Source organism: Xiphophorus hellerii, chromosome 22 (assembly GCF_003331165.1).
Source record: "Xiphophorus hellerii strain 12219 chromosome 22, Xiphophorus_hellerii-4.1, whole genome shotgun sequence".
Taxonomy (NCBI): Eukaryota; Metazoa; Chordata; class Actinopteri; order Cyprinodontiformes; family Poeciliidae; genus Xiphophorus; species Xiphophorus hellerii.
Genome location: NC_045693.1, coordinates 6,929,921 through 6,956,128, shown reverse-complemented (window position 1 = coordinate 6,956,128; position 26,208 = coordinate 6,929,921). Strand labels below are relative to the sequence as shown.

The 26,208-nt window shown below is 37.0% G+C and overlaps 1 protein-coding gene across 6 annotated transcripts in view; it reads right to left on the bottom strand.

Annotated features, from left to right (window-relative positions):
- LOC116713144 (stromal membrane-associated protein 1-like) overlaps positions 1-26,208 on the bottom strand; it is an 83,668-nt gene that overhangs the window by 27,320 nt on the left and 30,140 nt on the right. For 2 of the 6 annotated variants that reach the window (XM_032553152.1, XM_032553151.1), the window contains exons 5-7: positions 24,871-24,933; positions 22,067-22,144; positions 1,889-1,949 (exon numbers count right to left, since the gene is read on the bottom strand). In XM_032553152.1, the coding sequence (XP_032409043.1) occupies positions 1,889-1,949; positions 22,067-22,144; positions 24,871-24,933 (202 nt within the window). Of the gene's footprint in view, positions 1-1,888; positions 1,953-22,066; positions 22,145-24,870; positions 24,937-26,208 lie in introns of all 6 variants that reach the window. The other 4 variants (XM_032553149.1, XM_032553147.1, XM_032553150.1 and 1 more) reach the window with 3 other exon arrangements.

Here is a 26,208-nt window from a genome sequence, read left to right as displayed (position 1 = left end):
ACAAATTATGTAAAACATAATTTTTTTTTTCATAACAGTTACAATACCACAGCTTTAAGGTGGATTTTTTCCATCTAATGAGAAAAGATAAGGTGAGGGGGTTGAACTCGACCCGCCTCTGTTACCCTAATGACAAAGGAGGAAGTCACATGCATGACTTGGTACTGAAGACTGAAGATGTGCTGCAGAATTTAAAAGTCTAAATAAAACACAGAAATCATATCCAATGAGAAGAATAAGAATAAGAGAATATTTGAATTTGACAACAGGATCACTACTGACTGCACCAAGTCCGTCCGCCATTATTGTTTTCAAGAGAAAAGACTGGCGTTGATGCTGCGTGGCACCTCTGGACTGCCAGCTTGTTTTCATCGACTTCACTCTGGAATTGTGAGGAAACTCACAGGTGGTTCCTCTTTTAGGGGTTCAGACAGAAATAACTTATGAAAGAGAATTTGAATTACAACCTAGAGGCTCTGATCAAGTTAAAAACATAAAGTATGACTCAAGTAGCGCTTCAGTCATGTTTATTTAATAGGAAATGAAAGTAGTGTTCATCACTGTCGCACTGGTGATTTGATAAAAAATATTTATATTTCTCAGTATGGATTTGTTTCCCTACTGAATAAAAGGACTGAGATTGATTTTTTCAGTGAAAATATGCGTCAATTTCTTCATTTTCAGGTTCTTTATATAACCTTATCAAGGGCATTGATGAATGTTGAGGGCACTTCTCTCTTGAGCTTCAGCAACCCTTTAAATTTTCTCCCAGTCAACCACATCTTTTTGCATACTGACAGACCACAACGTTCTTTCAAAGAACCGTTTTATGAATGCGGAATATGTTTTGGTCTGTGCAAACTACAGAAAATTAAAACATTTAACAAATCTGGACTCGGAGCTCTGCAGGAAAACATGTAAAAGGAATTAATTTGCAACCAGCGAAGAGGAAGATCAGCAAATTTCAGTCTTCCTGCACCATGAGGAGAGGTCCAATTATGTACAATATGTGAAAATACCCGGGTGTGAACAACATCTCGCCACGCCTGGCTGTGCAGGGATCACAGGAAATGCACTGACTTGTCGACTTGTAGCCGTTTGAAGACGCAACAGGAGAGTGTTTATTTGCTTTCTGATGATGCGGCTGAGAGCTGCTCAATTAATGTTCTGACAGGAGTACACACTCCTGGTCTTTTCTTACTCAGAGTTATTTATCATCCTCTTCTGTGTCTTTGCTTCCCATGAACCGTTTCACAGCTAAAAGGTTTAATTGGCTCCATTTCTTAAAAACAATCCCGCAGCTTTTGACTTGCTAACAAAACTCCTCAGATAAACAACTAAAAGGTGTCATCACTTTGTTGGAATGTTTCAAAATTTTCTTTACTTTTGCCACTTATTTAGCTGGTTTAATCTACATAAAATATAGCAAGTTATTGTACTAAAAAAAAAAACCGGGCGGGCTTTTATTGATCCGTTTGCAATGTATTATGAAAAATATCTTGCCATGATAAGAATTGTGATTTATAATCACTATAAATTTCAGTTAATGTTAAAAAAGTACTATTTTCAGCACCAAAAATATGAATAAATAAAAAAATTTAATAATTAAATTAAGTTATGTGCAGTTTAGTGATATGAATCACACTTATTTATGTATATGGGTCCTAAATAAGCTTATATCAAACAGGAATGTTTTTGACGCTATGACTAACATTTCCCTTTGGCATCAATAATTTGAATTTGAAAGCTGTGCCATGCAGTTAACTAAAAAACCAGAAATGATAAACAGTTTTTCATCATATCGTTGTCTTAATAGCACTAAATAATATTGTGCTAATATTCTAAGTCCTTATCGCCTCTACTTTAAAGGTAAAATGTGGCGTCTTACCGAGCCCTAACAGGTCCACAGCCGGTTCTGTGCTTTTCTTGGGGCTGGATCTGCACTCCGACTGCTGACACACACAAAAAAAACAACAGAAAACACAAATTAATACAATTTATTTTTACAAATAAACTTTCATTGGATGATAAATTGGAACATCATCATGTTCCTAATTTTTGTAGGATCGAAAAAGGTCTTAAACTCTTAATTATATTTATAGATAAGAAATAATACTCAGAGTCGAGTCCTTCAGCTGCAGGCCACGGCGAGTGGAGATTTATTACACTGTTCCACAGATCATCTTACAGTACAAAGTCAAATCTCCCCAAAATCTCCTCGTATTCTTAGAGTCAGTCTGTTTTATAGAATCTCATTTTCACTGGTGTAAGTTGGTAAGTTTTGACCAATAGCATTGATGCCCGTGTTTGACGTGTTTCCTTACGTAATAATTCTATCAGCTTTTAAATGAGTGTGTACTGGAGTTTCTTTGGCAATATTCAGACCTATTGACCTCCAACATCTGCTCCATTTCAAAGGTGCAAAACAAGCCAATTATTATTCTTATCTATCCAAACAGTTTATTTCCCAGACATTCTTTCCGTCTCACTTTGGCTTCGCACTCAAAGGGGAAGCTGGGAGCCAGGTCGATTTGACCTTCTATGGCGCCAGATTTCCTCAGTAAAAAACAACTTCATAAAGAGTATTTCCACTCTTACATAATCCCAATCCATTTGACACGATACATTTCTTTTAGGTTAAAACATATCTTAGTGCGAACCCACCAAACAACATAATTTTTAACTATTAATATAATTATATTCCTCTACATATGTCACACTGTGGTGACCTTTCAAGTTAACTTTATTTTAAATACAGCACCAGATTATGGCAAAAAATGAATTTACAGCAATGGCAAACAAAATGTACTATAAATAAATGTGTTCAATAAATTAAAATATTTGTCTTGTTTGTAATAATTTAAGTATCTTTTGAAAATAAAAACTTTTAAGTTTAAGGTATTAAACATACTTTTCATTAACTCCACATTTCCATTATTAAAAATAGAATCTTTTTATTGGTCTGATGTAATATCCTAATTTTAAATGTCATGTTTTTATGAACTTTAAGCAAAAAAATATCTAATTAACAGAAATCTGTGTGTAATTAATCTATAATATGTTTCGTTTAGTGATAAAGTTCCTGAAATAAATTAAATTTGCAATATTTTTGAATTTATTGAATGGTTTGGATCCATAAATACATTGCTCCTAGTAAAAAATGATATTTTAGTTGTCTAGAATCACATTCTTTCTAGAAACAATCAATGTTTCAAAAATTGTGGGCATCACTCTTTCAAATTTCTTTTTTTTTTTAAGGGAACGATTTAATTATGATTTGACTTAATTGGTGCAGTTTTTAAAAAATAAAATAATCTCTGGTGTACTTTCAGAGCTACACTACAAAGCGATAATATTCATAAACAGCACGGTCATTTAAAACATTTCTGCTAAATCTAGTGGATGCTAATTCCACTAGCTCTCTGTAAATCTAAAAAAATATAAAGTTTATTCCAGGTAAGCCTTTTAAGGAATCAAGAGCAATTTTTCCTAAGTTAGAAAGTGTAATCGTGATTAAATATTTGGCTCAAGTTTCTAAAAACTCCCACAAGCTTGACAATCAGGAAAGCAGAAATTCATGTAAAATAAACCCCAGTTACAAATTTCCATTTAGTCTGGAGTGACTCTGCCTGGCTTTTAAACCATAACCGCTATAAAACAATCAGAGATTATGCCATCCAGATGTCGTTTACATGAAAAAAATAAATTGGAACAAGGTTTCTCCCAGAAAACTTGCTAAGCCTGGTGGTTGGTTGATAAGGCAGTCATTCATCCAGCAACCCTTTGTGTGTTTTAGTTAAAAAATGTTTAATGTTGACAGGAAATTTAAAAATATCATTTGATAACTATGTGTTATTGGTAGATTGGAAAATTAATATCTGAACAACAACTACAAAGTCTGAAAAATGCCAACACTAAAGGAAAAAAAACAATTCAGTAAATAAGCAATGCTAAGCCTGGTGGGGGCACAAGTAAGGCCTGGTGGCCCGCCAGGCTTATGATACACAGGGGGAACCCTGTGGAAATAAAGCTGTGGTTTGTGACCAAAACTACTTTGAATACCAAAGCCAACAAGAGTTCTTTACACAACATGGAGCCGTTACAAATGTTACTTTTATCGTCTGTTTGCATTTACAAATGCCTCACATAAAAATAAACACAAACAAGACAAACTGCAAAAGAGAGTTAAGTTAGAACAACAAAAAAACAAAAAAGACGGTGAAGAATGAAGAGAAACATCAAAGTTTAGAGGGGTTAACACATGATCCATGAGAGATCTACAACGTTGGTAACAAACCCAATTTCCCTCCGAACAAAAAGATCGATGGACCACATTAGCTTCAATGTCGCTTCCATCCAAGGCAATGAAAACAATTACCGTGTCCATGCCTAATCAAGGATGCTGGGGCTGCGGGTTGATGTGTGTTGGCCCTGCAGCAAAGCTTCGACAACAGCAGCGCGAACTGCAGCAGGAAGGTCATTTGTGTTCAGCAGTAAATTTTTTGTTTTGTGCTGCGGTCACAGAAATGGATAAAGCAATGCAGAAAATTTTACATTTGCAGAAAGAAAAGGAGGAAGAGCCTCAGCTGAGGAAGGGAATTTGTAAGAATAGACTTTAATTTAAAGTTCATGTAGATTGAAAAGTTTCAAGGTTACTTTGTATAATTATTCATTGAATAGGAAAGCTTCAGCCATCTTTGTTTAATTGAAACATATTGGTTGGAAGTGAATCCTTAGCCTTGACCAATGGCTAATGTGAGAATTGCACATAAACTGAATAGGATCTATATTCAGAAATATCCTGTAAGAAAAGCTGAATAAATCTGGCAATACTGCAGGCTGGGGAAAAAGAAAAACAGAGTCCTTTACGGCTGTCGACTTGATTTACAGTTTACATAAATTGACATCAGACTCTCACTCTCTGTGCTACAACCCACACAAACACTAAGAAAGGGACAAAATTCATTAGAGAAAATCCTGAATGACATTTTGATAAAAAGCTCACACCGTCCAATGTTGTTCAAAAAAGATGCTGACAGATGTAAAGCAATATTTTAAGTCAGAGAAAAACTAACATTCTTCTGCTGCCTGTAATATTTAAGAGAGGAAGTAGCATTTTAATTATTACTGTTTTTAATTATAACTTTGGCAGGTTTTTGGAATGGAGCACAAACGTTTGTAAATAATTAAAATATAAATGATTTAAAAGAAATAAAAGATTTGTTGAATGAGTAAAGAATATGGAAAATAAAAAAAATAAAGGAACATAATCAAAACAATACAATTGGAAATAAAATGAAAAACTAAATGGTTGAAAATGATTATTACTTTATATCATTCTGTATTTTTTAAATACACTGGGAAAGTTCCTTTTTCTTTATAGATAGATGTGACATAGCTAGATGTGATATAGACATAGATGTGATATTTGCCACAATAATCACTTTATGGCACCATTTATTTAGATATATTTTTATTGTTGATTTTGGCAGGATCAGTCCTCCGTACATTTCCTCTTTGGATTGCGTCTGCGTATTTTCAAGAGCTTTAAATATTAGGTTTCTTTCTGAATTTGCCTCATGTTTCCTCTTCACCACAATTGAATGAGAAACATTAGCTACCGCACAAGGCTAATATTTTGTAGCATTAGCATTAGCTAGCATAGGGTACAGTAATGTAAGTTTTACAAATTGAGCTCCAGCACTGTTTATTTTTGTTTGGTTTTCTTTTGGAGTTTTTTGGCAGCAGGATTCCCTTTACCCATTATAAAGTTTTAATGAGCAGCTCATGTTTTTATTAGCTTACAGTTAAAAGCGTTAAATCTGAAATCGATTATCATGATATAATGGATTTAGTGGATTTCATGTGTTCTCTCTTTCCCAGCTTCAGTTTACTCAACCTGTTGCTTCGCTGTGCAGAATTCATAAAAGCTTAATGTCAAACCTCTGTCAGCATGCTCTCTGTGCTGTTTTGCTGATGAGATGTCAGCCAGTTTTGTTCACCTGATAAATTTTGCATGCAAAAGCTAAATGCCAAATTCAAAACCTTCTTTTAAATCTCACCTAGCTCTTTTCATAAAAGCATCACTTCTTGTTTTTGTGTTCATCAGATGAGGCAGCTGGATCTTGGCTTTTTGGATCCAGTTTATTTTCTTGATTATTTCTGTAACATTGGTTTCTCATTATTAATGTTAAATGACAGCAAAACAACAGCAAAAATTACTAATTAAAACTCTGTGAAAGGCTACTTTACCAAATTAAATACATGGTACCTGAATGAAACCTTTGCTAAGATGGTTTCCACTCTGTGTACTAATGTATATAAGGTATCTTTTGATGTTTGAACTTTTAAAATAGGCAATTACAGTCACTTTTAGAGGAGATCTCAATTATTTGCAGATTTTAGATATTGCATATGTGGCTGTAGTCTCTAACCCCCACGAATACCAAGAGTCCACTACGATCCAATAGTTTGTAAAGACACATTTAGCAGTGATAGCTCTCAGTAGTCATTTTCTGCCTGACTTTACTAGTCTTTCACTTCAATGTGGAGAAATGTTGGGTCACATTTCTTTCCAGTGTTGCCTCAGTTACTGAAGTTTGAAGATATTTGTTTAAAAAAAAAAATGTTTTTAAACTTTCTCCATGTTTTTGTACTTCATTTTTACAGTCCAGGCTATAAAAAAATAAAAAATAAAACATTCAGCTGCTTTGTAGCAATAAGTAATTTTTTTCATGTTTACCCAGCTAAAATCTCATTATCTGAGAATAACTTTGTGCAAAAAAAACATAGTGAAAATGTTTTTTATAACCCAAGCTTAATTTCTTTAAAAAGAAGAATAATGTGTCGTCTTTAAATACAGAACCCACCATAGCATCTGAATCAGGAGGGCTCTGGACTTTGACTGAGCCATTGTTAAACCTTGTTGTTTTTTTTCAGTCATTCTTTTGTAGATTTGCTGATATTTTGGGGATTGTTGTCCTGCTGATGACCTAGACTGGAGTCACTCTAGAACAGGGGTGTCAAACCCATTTTCATTTTGGGCCAAATCAAGATCATGAATGCTCTTAAAGGGCCGGTTGTGCCAGAATGTACTCGTAAAATCTGGTCACAAACTGCTAAAATATCACTGAATTCTTAAAATAAATAATGTTAATGAACATCTTTTCAGTCCCTCCAGGATTTCGTGATACTTTTTGTGATTTTCTTTGCAACAAAAATCAAAACATTTGTGGTACTAATTTGGAAATATTTGCACTTATTTATGACAGTAAATGTGACTTTTTATTACTCGCTGTATAGATCATGAACTATAATCTGACATCAATTAAGGCTGAGGCAGCTGTTAAAGTTTTTAAAAATTTTTGAGAAAAATCTGCAATAAATTTCCAATTATGCATTGGCATAAAAAAGTGCAGGGATTTATTGATTTTGTGTGAATTTCCACGATAATTGTGAAGAAACTGGAGGGACTGATTGATGTAATTTGGCAGTAAACAGATTAAAACTGCATTGATTTGACTTATAAAAAAGTTATTTAAGCACACTTGATGTTTAGTCTAGAATCTAGAGGGCCACATAAAAAGCTACGGTGGGCCAGATTTGGCCCACGGGCCTTCTATCTGACATACGTGCTCTAGAATATTATGTCATACAGATTATTTCATCGTCCGTCTCATGACGGGAAACAAGGTCACATGCTTAGCGATTGGTATGAGATAATTATTTTTGCATACCGTTTTTCTAGCAACACGGTTCTTTGCATTATGAAACTTTGCTACTCCTTCAAAACAAGCCACATACTTGAAATGCTTTTATTGTCGTGTCATAAACTGAGGCTGAAATTGAGCCCAGGGTGTCTCAGAGTCTGACACTGAGCTGAATTTGCTGGGACATTCACTCCTTTGAGGATTGGCAGCTGTCCTAAACGTTCCCCACTTGTCATTAATGTAGAATGATGAACTTTAAATTGTTTGGAAATGGGCTTTTAACACTTCCCATATTGATCGCCAGGCACAGTTGCTTCTCCGGGGTCATTGCTGATGTCGTTCCACCTTAGCATTGTGTTTGCAGACACATCAATGCTCCTGATTTACAGAGGCGGTCACGGTGACAATGATTAGTTAATCAAATGCATTCGAGTAGATTGATTAGAAGCACCTGTCTGATATTCTCCCTCCTAGATCGTATTGAAAGAGCAGATCCAAGCTTGTTTCTCCTCTCTGTGTTACTAGGGAGAGGGAAATATGTGGGTAAGAAAGAGTGAGGAGTAAACACAATCAGCAGAAGATAAAAGTGCATGAATGTAGATGGGCGGAAGGTAAATACAGCAACCAAGATTGAAAAAGATGGCGGAGGAAAAAATGACAAGAGGCGAGAACGGGCAGCTGACCGAAAGCAGGAGATGGAAGTGAAGAGAAAGTGTGCTGAAATTGCGTTACCAATGCACACTGCTGGCTATATCCAGAAGTGTGTGTGGGTGTGTGTGTGTGTGTGCTACACCCCAGTTAGCTGCACTGGTGCTGTTTTCCATCACTCAACAAGCTCTGTCACTCAGCTGGTGACACACACAGACACATCTGCACAATCTAAAAGCTTTTGTCACATAGGGTAGATCTTACACGTAAGCAATTCTTCGTCCTGTTTCATCCATGTGACACACATTATGCCCTCTGTGAACTGCAACCACGCTGGCATACGCAGGTAAAGAAGATACTCATGCATATCAACGCTGCGTTTCACACAATGTACTGGATAACACACTGAAAAAGATAAATAAATGGGAATGTCTGGTAATTAATTGAATACTTTGTAGAGTTGTCTCAATACTAATGGTTCAAACTAAAATAATTACTCGATACCATAGTAACATGTCTTGAGGCTTCTTTCTAGTTAAGAGTAAAACATATGACATTTTAACCTCTTTGATTAAGGCAAATCCAATAAGTAGGGGATAATCTAGCTCTCATTTATAAAATATAGTGTAAAATTTCAATTGTCAGGACAAAACAGGAGGAGGGAAGGAAGATGCAATTCATTCAAAATGCTTCTGCTAGTCCTGGCAAACACACTTACAAATCTGACATGTGGAGAAATTATTGGCTTCCTTAAACCAGCAAAGATTATTTAATCACATTTTAGCAATTTATCTTAGCCATATCTCTCATCAGCCGAAATGTGTCACCAACAACACATTTTTACAAGCCAGCTTTACGTACCGTGACTCTGCGATACTTTTGACCTATCTGAAAAATCCCAACGGTTTCTGAAAGAGGAGACGTTGCACTTTCCAACCAGTGTCGGGTTATTACGGTAACTTCACTCCCGCCGTAGCAAGAAGTGATATTAATCTGATGAAACACTCTTTTAATAGACTGTACGTTGTACATAACTGCTCCTGTTATGGAGAAATGGGCAAAAATATGTACTCACAGGCCATTTTAAAGAACTTCATACAATTAAAATAAGCAAAAATATCCAGGCGGAGATTTAAAACTTAGAGTTCACAGGATTAAACACAAAATCATTCTTAGACAATGACATTTTGGTCTGCTCAGTTCTGCATATGAGCTGTTTTTGGGACTCTTGTCATTTCAAATTTATATAAGATGCTGCTGACCAACTCAACGTTTAAACTCGCACGTGAAAATGGCTACAAACTGGTGCTCAGTTATACAATCGTACGTCTTTGAAAAGCAGAAGTGGAGTCTCCTGGACAAGCATCAAGAATGCAGCAAGTGGTTTCTGGATAGTTTAATCAACAACAAAACAGTCATCTTTTCCAGCAGCCATTGTACAGTGTATACAGCGGTAAAATCAGCTGACCAAACACGCTAGAGTTCCGCTTGGGTTGCTAGGCAACAGGGCTGGGCTCGGCTGGGGTTGCTAGGTAACGGAGCAGCGGCCATCGAATGTGATTTAACAACAGGGGGAAATTTGAAATGGCTTGCTTTCTACCAAAATATTAACAGGTTACGTTTGACATTATTTTCTTTACCTTTGTTCCTTCATTTTCCTGATAAAACACTTTAAATTCCTTCACAAATAAACCTGCATTTCCTTTAAAGGCCGCAAACATAGTCCAGTAATTCTTGCCCACTCAAACTGGTACCTAAACACATGCAGAGGCTCGAAAGGCAAGGATCCACAGGGACACAAACACCTCAAGCACACACACTTGGGTGATTGTGGAAGGTCACGCTGCGGTCTGACGCCTGAAGCGTGACGGCGGTGTTCAGGGAAAGAGTAGCTAATCAAATAAAACCCCGTCAACAAACACAAAAACTCACACACGCTCCAATTTAAAGCAGGTGTTTTTAGAGGTGAATCTTATTTGTCACTAAGCAGGAGAGCATTCTGAGCGTTACGAATCTCGTTTAGGCTGCGGCTGTGAGAGTGACAGCCAGCCTCGGGTTCGGGATTAGCTGGTTAAATTTAATGCCCACCTGTGTCGGAGCAGAAAATCCAAGAATATTTTCAAATTCAAGGAACACACACAGCTGGATTTTTCTTCTTTTTCCACCTTCTACTCTTTCAGTTGCACACTTTCCCCCTCGAGTTTTTAACAGAAGAAATCAAAGCTCTATGAGCATTTGTGCATCCTTGAAATGTTCTGGGCAATTCCGCGATCACAAACTCGAAGTCTAAGCTGATTTGAGCCATGAAGGAGCCGGATTGATGCTCACATTGTTACCACATAGCTCAAAATAACTGTTTTTTTTTTGGATAAAGTAATTGGATTTACAGTTCTTTATGAATGCTTTTTCTGGTTTCACTGAGCCAGTGACTTTAACAGCCATCATAAATACAAATCTTGAGTGTCTACTCAGAAAGAAAGAAGTTGGCAGCACTTCAAGAGACAATTCAGTCTCTGGATGAGTTGAATGAGAGGAAAATATGTAAAATCAGCAGAAAACTTTCATTTATTTTATTTAGTTTTGTAAACAAAGGCTCGGACGGATAAAAAAATGCCCACAGACTGTTCTCTTCAATTAGCAATTACCAAGTTTGGACCTTATTAGCTTTGCTTTTTAGCTTGAAGTAACATTTTAGTAACTACAGGTTGTCAAAAAAACTCACTGTAGGCGGACATATAGAGTTCAAACTACTGAGTAAAACACAAACTGATTATGAGTAGAAAAGTGGAATAAAAACAGCCACGGCATGACTTGGTCACATAAAACTTGCTAGTTATTTTTAGCTACATGCTCGTACACAATTGAAAAGGGAAAACTGTAGGAGTTAAACAGTTGAGTTAGAAATATGTGTCTGGAATTAGGTTGAAAATGCAGCACACAAAAAAAGAGCGGTGCTCAATCTCAGCAGAAGTAATGCGCTCTGTACGGGTGTTTGTGCATATCTGAGCTAAATTTGGGCATGCATTCATCCTCACCCCCATCTCTGGTGTATGTGTGTTTCCTGGCTAAACTGCAAACCGGACTCTTTCCTCTACTAGAGCAAATCCGCCTTATGCACCAGCTTCTTCATTGCTGCACTATTGATCCCTTGACTGCACATACGTGGTGCATGAAGAGTGTGCGTGTGTGGAGGGGTGTGCGGGTGTGTGTGTGCAGGCGGGGGTGTCCGGGGGGGCGGGCGTGAGTGTGTGTGGGAGAAGGTGTGCCACTCTGTTACACAGCGCTGCTTCTTTGGCTGTCCTTCACACCTTCCGCTCAAACCAACTCCAATCGACCGTGGATATTTTTTTTAGCCTCAGTAATTCCTCGTCCTGCTGCTGCTTTATGTGTGTGTTCTTCAGTCACACCCAATATCATGAGTCTGAACGTACAGAGCTGGGTTATAGTAGCTTTGGGTTTCTCATGATAGGTTGGTTTTATTTAATTTTGACTTTTTATTTGTCAATTTCAATTAGTTTTAGGGTATATTTGGTAGTTTTAATTCGTTATTATTAGTTAAATATTGTTTAATTTTAGTTTAGTTTTTATTAAATACAGCTCAGGAAAAAACATAAGCTGCCACATCACTGAACCCCATTGAAAACCAAATATGGATTTCTGAACTCTTCCTAAGTTAAAACATTAGTGTTATTTCTAAATGAATATGAATCTTGCTGAAAAGTTCCTTTTAAGTTAGTTTGCCTTATATTAAGCGTACAATGATATTTGCACTAGAAACTAGACCAAAAATGCTTGGTAAGATTTTGTGTTTTTGCAGTGTTCAGCTTCCATCAGGAACCACCACAAGTGACACCATCGTCCATGCAGGAAAGCAGGCGCTTGTTGTTTTTGATGATTTATTCATGAGTTGGTAGACAAAGACAACATGCAGCAGCCGTCTGACTGGGTGACAGTAATTCAGTGTTTGCCACAGACGCACAGAGAGAGGGAGACAGCGGTGGGGACAAATGAAGGAGATATGGAGATGAATGAAGGTGAGGAGAGAATGAAAACAACTGGAGTGATAATAAGAGTCTCCCCCTGAAAATCAAGGAGTGTTTTTGTAAAAATACAAGGAGGCGTCTCAGTAGAGATTTGCCATTGTTGTCAAGGTTATTTCACTGGATTAAATAACTCTGAAATCAAGTCTAAACAAATTTGACCTAAATAAAGTGGCCTGACTTCCTGGTTCTGTAGGAACCCATAGGCGGATTTTTCTTTAGCGTTCCAACTGATTAGAAAAAGTTGTAAATCGGTGCTCTGGTGCAAGTTTTGAAAAGACTGCGCTTTTTGGCAGCAAACATTTCAGGTGGAGCTGATGTGAAACTCTCTTGAAAAGCTGCTTGCCAGCAGGTGTTTAAATTAGCTAATCAACCACAACTGTGGTAGATTAGCTAATACTAGCAGTAACTAATCTACCACCGATTTACTAGTTTAGTTAACAGCAGCAGTAGCTAATTTAACACAGCTGTGTTAGATTAGCTAATAGCAGCAGTAGCTAATCTACCACAACAATCACTTATCAATAATCACAAAATAAACATCAAGCCTAAAAACATAAAACTGTAACGTACTGAACGTTCTGTTCTTTGTGTGGAAAACGTTTGAGTGTTTTTTTGATGTTGAATCCTGAAACATAAAGTGGCATTGTCAGTTGCTATGCCAACAAGTCTGATGTAGCGCAACTGACACAGAGAACGAGAAAATAAGTGGTTTTGACTTGTTATTTAGCAGTTTTTCTGCGTTATTTTTCCATTTGCTGTGAAGCTGCACTAACGTATTAATACCTACATCTCCAGGTTTCATTTTGTGTTTTTTATATTGTGATTCAGAGGGTGCGTAATAATGCGATGCCATTAAAAGATTCATTTATTGTAGAGCTCTTGACATGTTTTTACCAGTTGTTAGATCTGAGGCCGTTTCTACATCCTGGTTACCATCAAACTGTTTCTACAGGCTGATGTCTGGGCCGGCGGATCCCTGAGCAACTCCTAATCTTTTCATTTTTTATGTTCTGTGCAGCGTTGGGAACCATAATAGCAACAAAGGGGCCACTTCAACATTAGGTGGGTGATCAGAAAGTGCTGACTGGTGTACAGCTCCAACGTTAGACTTTTAGCTATAATTACAACAACTCCAAACAAGCAAGGAGGGTTAACAGCTTATTGATCGAGTGCACCCAATACTTGCCATTAATGTACCTTTTTGTTCATTGCAGGCTAAATAAAAGCAGGTTTTAACATTAAAAGAAAGGACATAAGAGGAGAATATTGGTCATTTTATCACGGTTTTCCACATATACCGTAATCTCATTCAGTGTGAAAAATATAGACATCTACAAGTCCAATCCTTCCCTGTAATTAAGAATAAGATCACCTGAAAGCCAAACGCAGGTGAATAAATCGTAGGTTTCTTTTGTACCCAATCTTTTTGAAGCCTTGAGTGCAAACACATCCTCCAAGATGCCAGCTTCCAATCAGTGCTGCAGTTTAATTATTGCCTGCAGGCACTGGATTGGAAGTAAGGAGAAAGACACAAAGGTGAGCTCTGGCAGTCCCTATCCAGCTGGATAAAAATAGTTCACAGAAGAGCAGAGAGAGAAGAAAGACAACCACTTGATATTCTACTTTCAGAGCCTACTTGTATTACCAGTATGTGTGTGGATTTTCTTACTGTAGGATTGAATGAAGAGTGTATTTCACATCTGCTGCACGTCTAATAAAAGAAGACTGAGTTGAAAAGTCAGTGGTGCTGATTAATTTCCACCTATAGGCATAACACATCTCTGTTATACATCTACATACATTTATACAAGTATCTATATACATTTATCCATCTACACGATATTCAGTTGCTAATATGAAGGAGTTCAGTTGAAAAGATGCTTGAGTGACTAGTGGAGGTCAACGATCAAGAAGCTATACTATTGAGTAAAGAAGAAAATTGCCACATGAATTACTAAAGGGGGGGAAATAAACTCATTTCAGCTTCAGTAAAGGGAATCTGAACCAGAAGGTTTTTGCTTCCGACTGTGGGTCAATGGAGGTTAGGTAGTCTTATTGAATGGTAATACTTTACTGTGGGTGTGGGAACGAAATCTGTTTAAACTGGCACTTCAGTCACAATATTACAATTAAAATACTTTGTTAAAGACAAAAATTTGTCTCGTTATAACAAGTTGCAGCAGAGGAAAAATTATAGTTGTATTTGGGTGTTTTCACACCAGAATCCAGTAGATTTGGTTTGATTTGGGGGGAAAAATCTCAACATTTGTTACATTTTCAGATAAAACAAACCCTTTGAAAAGCCTGTTCCCTAACTCACCTGTGGTGGCGCTGCACCAAGAACCACTGAAGGAAATGACACAAAAACCTCTGAAGAAGACACTGAGCACAACTTCCTTCTTTGTGAAATGGAAAACAAAGATGGAGTGGGGTCAGATTTTAGCGGTTGTGGGATTTCTTTTTTTTTTTCCGTTGGCAAACGATCACCAGACATTTCTGCCGCTTGAGCTAGACTGTTGAGTGTATTTTGGTTGTATTTACCCAGAATGCTCTGTGCTATCATCGGCTTCCTGCTTTTGGAGCGGTCTCTGGTCTGCTTGGCGTTCACATATAAATTCAAACTGCACCAGAGTTCAGGTCTGAGACAGAGACAGATTTTTAGGCAGAGTTTGCTTCTTTTTAAAAAAAATTTTAAGTTAAAAACCACAATGCTGGTTGTAGATTCAAATCTTAATGCTTGGTGTTGTCATAAAAGCTCAAAGATGTCTACATGTGTTTGATTCAGGATGAATATTAGTGCCATGCCTAAACTCAGCCAAGAAATGAACAAACCGAATTATGTGCTGACTGATCTGAAGCTTGTAGAGATCATACAGAACAGAAAAACGCTGCAGAAGCTGCTCGATGTAGCAGATAACATCATACACGCTCTTCAACAGGGCTGGGCAGTTCTGGTCCTCAGGGTCCAATATTGTGTCGATGTTAGTTGCCTCCCTGCTTGAGCACATCTGATTTAAATGTACGGCTCATTGACATGCTGCTGCAGAACTCAGTGGAGTGCAGAGCAGCTAATTCAACCATCTACATCGGGGGTGTAGAGCAGAAACGCATTAAAAACATGAAGGCTTCAAGATCTCGAGGAACACATTTCCCTAACTACGCAACACAAACCCACTGAAAACTTCAATTATAGTTTTCATCCGCTGTGATAAAGACAAGTACACAAGTTGGTGTAAACAAAGGCTTCCTGTTGTTTATTTAAAGGAGACCTAATAAGCAAAATTCACAATTTTCACGTTTTTATACTTCCACTTGGGTTTCTACTGCTTTCAAAAACAACCCAAGCAATTAAAAAAAGCAAACACCCAGCCATTTTTTGTCAATAGGTTAATCTTTTTTGGTGTCTGGAAAATTAGCCATTTTAAAAACCTCCCAATTATTGAGTCGCGATCGACGGGCACTGTGCTGTTACCTAGCAACCCAAGCTGAGCTCCAGCATGTTCGGTCAGCTGGTTTTACTGCTGCATGCGCAGTACAATGGCTGCTGGAAAAGAGAAAAGTGTTTTGTTGCTAACTTATCAACTAGAACCCACTTGCTGCATTCTTGTTGGTTGTGCTTCTGCTTTTTGTTTAATTATTGTATAATTATTGGATTTAAAGTGACAAATCAGCTCACTCTGAAAATAGTTCAAATTAGGCAGAGCTGACCAGACTAAAATCTCATTACGTGAGAATAATTTTGGGCAAAAAATGTTCTGCATAGCCTGTAGGCCTATCCTAAACTGTTTAAGGAAGTGTAATAGGTCAAGTTTAATTTTTACCTTTGGTTTTGGATTAACTAGAACAATCATATTTCTCATGTTTAGCATAGCAGCACTGAACCAGTAACAAATTGTGTTATATTCTGCAACACTGAACTCCATAAAACCCTTGGTTAAGAAAAATCCATTCATTAATGATATAAATACACAGCCTGCATTATCAATCATTACTACTATGTGACCAACTCTGTGTTACATAATGACTGTCTTACTTCATTTTCCTCGATCTGTTTGCTCACCTTCAGTTGTACAACCTTATCGAGTGACGACAGATGAGCTCCCCTGCAAGATTAAGGTAAATATGACACTGCTGCCATAACAGCAAAATAAGGAGTGTCATTATAAGGGCCTGAACTGATTTAAGGAAAAAACACAATCTTCTTAAACAGGACATGCTTAGCTATATTTCTCAAAATGTCATGATTTCTTTAACCCTCATCAAGATCAGATGAGGGTTAAAGCACAGCCGCAGATGTACTTACTTCAGTAAGTATCTCTGATGTTATTTTAATCCAGTCTTCCTCAGACTGTGGTCATGCGAGGTAGTGCATGAGATGAGCTCAAAGTGTGACGCTATAGTTAGCTTACCAAAGGATAATAATGGATAAACGGCCGGGTCACTAAAACGAAGATAGAGGTGGAAAGTTTCTCAGGCTGAGTTGCAGAACTTATGTTTTTGAGCACTAATACCACAGGCATGCAGATCTAGATCTGCGGCTGTGCTGAATACAATATGATTGTGATGAGGCGGTGAGCAGCGCTGCGCCCCACGCTGACTAACTGCATTTTAACATCTAAAATAAAATGATTTATGTTGGACTATCTACTGGCTGAATGAAAATATTTTTGCCAGTGCAACTCAAGTCTATTTCTTTTATCATGCTTTGTGCACATAACACAGAAAACGTTTTTGATACTCGTGTGTTTTATATCATATAAATAACTCTACTAGGCTTGTTCATAGTTTTTTTGTGGCCAGTCACATTTACAAAACAGCGCCACTCTTCACATTAGGAGGAACAAAAGCAATGAGTTCAGAGACTAATCTTTTTGTTTCAGGTTGTAAGATGTTGTGTTATTGCGGGGGCAATTTCAAGTTAGGTGGTCTATGAGTGTTTGTTTAATATGGTAAGTGGTCCTGAAAAAGTTTGAGGAATACTGTTTTAATCAATAACACTAAGGTTATTGATTAAAATGTGATGTTTGGAGGAAGTTAAGGAATAAACTGTTAATGGTTTGCCCCTCTTGAATGTGAAAACAGTCTTTTTGTGTGTACTTCATCTCATGTACACGTTCTGATGCACGATCGCATCGTGTCTCGATAGTACAGCAGGTCTCTGCTTCTTCCTTCAGGGGCAGGAAGAGCAGAAATTGCACACTCCAAGAAGAAAAAAAGGGGGAAAGAGAAAAGCATGGCTGTCAGCATGTTCCCCGCTGCACCAAAGATTAAACAGCTTTCAGCACGTCAGCATGCACTTGGACTAACAAGTCTCTCCTTCTCTGTCTCTCCTCTGCACTGACACACACAATCTAACACACACGGGGAATGTCCTCAAACATCTCCTTGACACGGGGGCTCTTCAGCGGAGGGAGAACAGCTGATAAGGAGGAGAAGGATGAAGGGCAAGCGAACAACAACGCATATCGCTGCCAGCACATGAAGAACCGTTTGTCCTCTTACAGTCTTTCTACTTGAAATTTTGTCACACTTGAACGTTTCAGATCATGAAACTAACATTAATATCAAACAAAGGCAACCTGAAAAATACACAAAGCAGTGATTAGCTATGCTAGCTCACCTGGCCTTACATGGAATCAAATCATGAATGAACTGTGGTTAGCTAAAGAGGAAATATTATGGAAAATTCACATTATGCACATTTTTATACTTCTATTTGGTTCTCAAATGCTTCTAAGAGCAACCTAAGAGCTTAAAACAAAAACCCTAGCCAACTTTTGAGAAAAACATTTCTAGAAAATTTGTTATTTCAGAAACCTGCAGAATGTAGCCTCACAAATCAGCAGGCACTCCCCCTTACCTAGCAACCCAAACAAAGCCCAGCCCATCACCTAGCAATCCAAGCAGAACTCCAGCACATTTGGTCAGCTGGTCATACAATGGCTTCTGGAAAAATCTATTTTGTTGTTGACTTACCACCCAGAAACCACTTGCTGCACTCTTGTTGGTTGTGAAGGAGGCTCTATTAATGCTTTTCAAAGATATATTGTTGCATAATTGCGCATCTGCTTACAGCCATTTTCAGGTGCGAGTGTAAACGTTGAGTTATGGGGAGTGGCTAGCAGCAGTGGCTTATTTGGATTTAAAGTGACAAGAGGCCCTAAAGCAACTCAAAATAGGTAGAACTGATCAGAAAAAAAATCTCATTATCTATCAATGATTTTGTGCAAAAAAATGTAATGAACATATTTTATATATCCCACAGAGCTATACTAACCTGTTCAAAAAGCAAAATAAGTCCGCTCTAAATATTTTGTTCAGTTTCACAAACCAAATAAACTAGCTACTGAAAAAACACAATTTGGTAATGATTGTGTTTCCATCAAATAAGAAATCCAATTAAAATCAAACGTAAATAAGTTTATTAACATGAGAAATTAAAAAACATGCAACGCCATGATCCTCCAACCACTTCCCATTGTAGTTTTACATCATAAACCAAAAAACCCACCTGAACCTAGCGCCAAAACATTTTAGCAAAAAACAAGTTTTTTTGAAATTGCCATTTTTCCATTGAATTTACTTTCTAAGTTGTGCACTTATTTGGTAAATGGAAACACAGCTATAGATAAACAAGAAACAAAGATTGATCTGTGTGAAGAGTGGAAACAAATGACAGAGATATCAGGTTTTTCTGTCAGTTGACACACTTGCATATAGCCCATGATCTAGCTCCACACAGAACAACAAGAAACACACACACACAGAAACTCAAACTGCTGCGAGCAGAACTAATCCTTTTTTCCTTCACAGGTCATAGAAACGCTCTGAATTTACCAGCAATGACCCAAAAATTCCTACCTTCACTGCCCTGATTGCACTCTAATTATACATATACATACAATCGCTTTACATACCAGCTGTAGCCTAACGAGCAGTCAATTAAAAGAAAACAGTGAGCTTAGATTTCATTTTGATGTCACTTCTTTCCATCCAGTGACATTGATGGTTGACTTTCGCTTACCTTTACTCCCCTTTTCTGTCAAAATATTGGGGCGTCTTTTACCAGTGCTGATCTGATGTAAGAAACAAGCTAGACATAGCTAGAAATAAATACCAGCAGCAATGTCTGTACTTGTGAAGCTAACAGGACAAAACCAACATTTACCACGTCAGAAGCCTGTTTAAAGCAAACCGAGGTCAATGCGTTGGGATTTTTATGCCACTGTGCTTGACTGATGCAAAAAAGCATCTGTGAGCAACATGAATGATGATGAGGACTTCCCCATGAGGAATCAGGTTGGCCTTCCTTTTGTCACACATCATCAATTCATAATGCATCACAGGCAGCAGCTCTTTTTGCTTCATTCTAGTTTACTGCTGCAATATGTATGAAGCTAAATCTCTGCCAACTGAGAGTGTACTCCTCTTTGTGTCGGTTGGAAGCCAGATTTCATAATTAGCACTAAGTTTAGGAACGTTAAGGTAAAAAATCCTGACATGGATTTGTGTTAAATATGTTGACAGAGCTAAATTAAGATACTCATGCTAATATGTTAGGCGTAAAACCCACACAAAGACTCTCTGACAGATCATCAGTAGAGAAGTTGTATAAATTAGCTAATCACCAACCGCTAGTGTTCAGACAATCACTTATTAATAATTACGAATTATAAATAAAGCCTGAAAACCTAAAACTGTAACAGACTGATTGTTATGTGTTGTAGTTTTTATGTCCCGTTCTTTGCTTGTTTCTTTGTTGATTCTCCTTATAAGACTTGAATGTAATTTCTGCTCTGCCAGCTAGTGGAGCTGTTGTCAGTCGGTTGCCATGGCAACCTATGTGTGTGGAGTAAGGCCAACACTGAGTAAAAAGAAAAAAAAAAAAAGATTATACAAGTGATTTTGAGTTGTTTTTCACTTTTTTTTGTGTGTTATTTTCTCTTTGTTGTGGCGCACTGCAGCCGCTGTAACTTCTGCAACTTCAATAAATGACCAAAACTGGACTAATTGCCTTGTTTCTTCGTAGAGCATCAAAATATTCATAACAGTTACCATATAAGATAAATATTTAAAAAAACACGAATGTCTCCTACAGTGGCGATTTTGTAAAATTAAATTACTGTAGTTGTCCAGTAAAAAAGAGAAATTCATTTAATCCTTTCTTGTATCTTGACAGAAACCAAACTCTCTATAGATTTTTATCTAGAGAGAACACAGGTATGAATATTCTCAGCTTTAAATAAGTCACATTGTATAGAAATCTGATAAGAAATTAACTTTTTTGTGACAGATTCCTGTTCATTCGACTTTGGAATAGCTTTGTTTTGAGCACCACTAGCTCTGGCGGCTAATAGGCGCTATGCTATCCAGTAACATGGATGGTCCAGAACTCTTGTGGTTAACTTATGCTGCCACTCTTTTTAGAAAAAAGTAGCTTTTCTCTTCAGCGCTTCCATACAACTCATAACTATTCAGTGCTTTTCTAACTACTGCCACAAAACTTTAATATATGCTAACATGCTAACAGAGGAGGAACTCTGCTTTTTATTTATTGTTGACGTCTTTCCACTTTGTCATTGTGTTAAAACACACTTATATGACCCAGACTTGCTTTTCTATTGGTGGTCACACTTACTGATTATTAATTAATCAAGTGAATCTGATTAACATCTCCTGGATGTTACATAGGCTAACTAGACATTGTGGACATTGGTTGGAACGTTGAGTAATCAGCAGGCGAAATGATATTAAGAGTTCAGATTATTTATTTAATTACACTTCAACAAGCCAAATAAGATAACTTTTCTAGAAAACCATATCCTATGATCACTATTTGGTGTAAAAATAACACCATCAATTCGACTCCAATCATAATAAAGTGCAATGTTTGACAGGAAAGCAAAATGAAGGCACTTTTCTTCCTCACCAGCCCATCTAATGTCCATTATAACACCGCACAGGGTGAAGCTACAGCCCCCATCACAAAGGTTTGCTGTAAGTAACCAGCATCTCCTGGATGCTACTTAGGCTAACTAGAAATAGTGGACATTGGTTGGAACATTGAGTTATCAGCAGGCGAGAGCATCAAGAAATGTTTATTTCTACACAGTGACTGTTGAGATTGGGGAATTTGTAAAATTGCAATGTTTATATTTGCCTCTTCACATAATAGCCGTCGTGTTTGTGAGTCAGTGGTGTCACTGCAGGAAACAAACAAACAAATCATCGTTTTTCCTGTAATGTTGACAGAGGGAGCACAGCCACGGCCTTTGTTATTTTTCTTTTACAGATTTATGAACGTTTAATATCTGAGTCAGGTTCTTTCATATTTGTGATTCGATGGAAAATGTTTCTAAAAATCAAGTGACATTATTCGGCTGAGTTATATCCCCTAAGGCTAAAATGTAGCTGCCACCATGCAGCATAATAACCACAAAAACGTATGTTTCAAGCATTTAAATCAGAATTTTAATTAAAACTGGCGATGTTTAGCTTGGTGTTTCCAACTCCAACTTCATCTTTGTTTTTGTCAGCTGGCCGGTTGCTGCTGTGAAAGCGGTTAAACGGTAATGCCTGGTTAAACTGACACCCTTTTGGATTATATCGACTGAATCTTTGTCCCAATTGTTCAGTTTTATTGCTGAAATTTTATATTATTTGTACCTTAGAGTTGCTGTGTCTTTCCACTTTGTCAGCATCCTTTTCTTTCTTCTTCTCCTCTTTCTTCTTGTCACGCTCCTTCTGCAGACAAGAAAGAAAATATTACTCCCCAAAAAATTAGAAAAGAAGTCCAAAGTTAAGATGGGAAAACATAACTTGAGATTTAAGATGCCAAACCTAAAAAAAAAATGTAGTTTGGAAATATTAAAATTTTATGTTTTCTACCTTGAATTTAAAATTTTATTCCAGAAAGTACAACCCTTACTACTCTTTGAATGGCCCAAAACACTACTTTTACACCTCTAGACCTGTAGGTGGCGCTAAACAAGGAGTATGGGACATAAAGCCTCCATGTGAGGTTAGCAGTAATTAAGAAATGCAAAAGAAAGGTGAACAACAAAACGTGAGCAACTGCTGTGGAACGTTTAGTGCAGTTCTGCAAACAAGAACATGAAATCTGCCATTGTTGATATATATGACATGTTTGGGGTCATAGGTCAAGCTAAAAGTCAAGCTAATGTGTCAGCATTTTTACAAAATGGCAAAATTTTCAGTCTGGGACCCGTTTTGTTTCCCCTAAAAACAAAACGTGTGGAAATGGGACACAAAAGGTTGCAAACGTTCCTGTTTTAGAAAAAAATAAAAATAAAAATTCCTGTGTGGGCAGAGCCTGAGTGGTGGTGAATAAAAATGCATGCCGCACTTCTTAGGTTATTAGTTATATTGTTATTCTTAGGCTGTAATGTGAAATTCACTCTAAAATTACACTCTTACATTACACTGTTTATATATCACACAAAATTCAATTAAAGTTTGTGGTTGTTTGTTTATCTGGATCACCGTTAGCCGTTGCAATGGCTACTTTTAACTTTGGTCCAAATCATAAAACCACTTTTACTGCAGTCACTGTAAAAACAGTTACACATGCTTAATATAACATTAGTAACGCAACATATTAATTTATTTAAAAATGTCCAATTATAACACTTTAGATAATAAAATAAATAGGATTTGTTATCATTAAAAAATATATATAAAGAAAGGAAGTTTAATGTTTTCATTCCTCTAAAAATAACACTTTTGTCCAAGCGATGCTGTTGCATTATGGAGAGTAAAACAACCTTTTAAAGCATGTGTTATATTTACATTTTAAATGTGATTATACAAAAAGACATTGAATAGCATAGTTATAACATGACAAAACGTAAAATAAAGTTCAAGAGATATTATTACTGTACATAAAGGGCTTAGGAGATCAGATTATTTATTTAATTACACTTTGGAAAAACTAATTACACTGAAGCTACAGCCCCCATCACAAAGGTTTTTGCTGTACGTCACATCTAGGACTAGATGTGTATCCCTAATGTGATATTAGTGCACTAAGTGTGCAGATTTAACACGCAGACATCATCCAGCAGGACAAAGCTGACGTACGTTTTCAGGTTAATGCTTCTGTGTGCTGTGTTATGTGCAAATGAGGCTGTGTTGATTGCCAACAGGGTTTAGGTAATGGTTGCCAGAAAGGCTGCAGTTTAGCGAGCGTAGCCTATAATCTTGTCATTATAGCGACAGTAACTCTCAGATGCCTCCCCTCTCCACTTGCTGCTTAGTTGTTGGTATTTATTTATGTGGAGAGGCTGATATTTCTTCTGGGATCTTGATGAACAGAGGTATGTATGGATCAATATTTAAGAGGATGGAAATCAAACCAGACAAGGGAATCTGCTTTGACTACAGCAAACTTATTATTATTAACCTTAAATTATGCTTTTTGTACCTAAACCTTTTTAATAAAAGCAATTTAGATAAATCTAATGTGATGAAATTTAAAATGTATTTGCCTCTTTCCAAAAACTGTTCTGCTTTTGTTTTTTGTTTTTTTTGTCTGAATTGAATGCTTCAGATTAAAGAAATATTGGATTTTATTTTAGTTTGACATTTATACAGGTTGTCTAATTGAGATGCAAGATTTGATTTACAAGAGACATATGCTTCGATAAAAATAAAACAAACAAAATTCAATCATAAATATTATATCTATAACTATTACAGATAATCCTAATTAATACAAAATTAAGTTTTAAATGATGCTCTTTGTATATTAAACATCCTGGCCTTGTTTAAAAAAAGTAATTTGAATTGATTTTAGATGATTTCTACAAATCCAGAAGGAATTTTCCACCAAATAAAGCAAATTATTATTTAAAAACATCATTTTGTGTTGACTGATTAATGATCTTAACTGACTGGCATCATCACGGTTTGGTAAACATCTATTAGAGAGTGTGAACATATTATCTCCAAACCTCTCTGCCCTGCTCCAGGTCTCTGACTCCATTACCTGGGAGCTAATGATGCTAGCATTACCCAATTTGTTTGTGCAGCATTAGATGGCCATTAAACTCCTATCTGATCGCCTCTAATAAAACAGAAAACTGCAGCGGCGTTCACTCCTTCACAAATAATGCTGACTAACACCTCAACGCTTACGTTTTCAATCAGTTTCTGTCTATTTAGCCAGCAGAACTCAGGAAAACTGACCATGTGAATATGACTAAATAAAAGTATCAGCAGACTTATAAAAGTAAGAATGGAATCAGGAATTTGTGAAAGGAATTATCAGCACAATTGATATACGAAACAACTTATGGTCTAAAACACAATTCTTATAAAACTTATGAAACAATATTTTAGTAGTAGGGGTCAGAAGGACAAGAGCAGAACTCTAAATCTCCTCTCAGTCTAACGCTGCAACACAGCAAGGCAAGATAAACGTTTTTGCAGGATAAAGAAGAAACCCACACCTCTGATCTGGTCTTGTCAGCCTGGGAGGAAGGTGAGGTGGAAGGAGCAGCAGCTTCAGCTTTCTGCTGAAAGACAGAAAATCGGCCGTTAGACATGAAGACGAGAAAAAGAAAAAAAAGACAGAACATTTAGACGAGCATGGAAAAGGGCATGGTGACAAGAGAAAAGTGGAGCAGAGAGAGCAGAGAGTTAATTAGGAATAAAGGAGGATTTGCTTCTTGTACACAGTAGTGAGTCTTAAGTCCTCAAAGTTACGGAGGCTTTATTAGCCGCTGCTGACCTCTGGGAAAGACTGAGCATGGCTGGACCTTTGTTCTGGTTGTTTCACCAAGCAGTGGATTTCTGAATTCATAACTGAATTTTAAAGCTCTTTTAGATCAAGGATTCTCAAACTTTTCCAGGCCGAGGATAATTTACCCCATTTTACAAACAGACCAGAAATTTCCCCCGCAATAACACAGTATCTTAATATACAACCTGAAATGAGTTGTTAAAATGCAGTTAGTCAGCGTGGGGCACAGCGCTGTTCACCTTTCAACCCTAACCCTTAACCCTAACCCATAACACCTAAAGTAAAAAATTTAATTTAGATGTGTGCATGTCTACTAGAGGCATTTTGAGTCATTTACAGATTCTGAGAATATGGATTCTAAGTTTTCCAATGATGGAAAACACATGGAAAGCAAACAAGTTCTTTACTGCAAGTGTTATGTGCACTAATAACGTTTTAGGGATATTTGTAATTTAGAAGCATAATAAAAGAAAACAGACTTGAGTTGCTTTGGCAAAAATATTTCTTTCAGCCAGATAGCGCAACATAAATAATTTTATTTTAGGTGATAAAATGCCAGTGGCGGCTGGCCAGTAGGGGGCGCTTGGGCGCCGCCCCCTTTAAATTGTTTAGATAATAAATGATTTCTGAACTGCAAAATACTTAGAAATGTATTTATTCATACTGTGTGTCCAATAGACATGTTAGAATTTATTAAAATAGTAAATACATAATTCTATTTAATTGCTCACATTGTGCACACTTCCTATCCGATGTGCAGGGCGCCGTTCTAATGAGAGTGTATGTAGGCGCATCAACTTTTGGCAAGCAGGTGATCTGAGGCTGACTTTTAATTGGTTATTCAAGGTTTTCCACAGGGCGCAGCGCTCTGCGTCCCGGACACACCCATTCTGTTGTGTCATTACTGGTAGAGCGTCAGTACTGGCTAATTTTTTTTAAAACATTGTGTGATTGGACAATCCCCGATTCGACTCATTAGCGCAGCTGCAATTCGTTAGGTCGATTCACGTTTACGTTTGCAAAGTGGAGTAGTTTCAAAATGAGA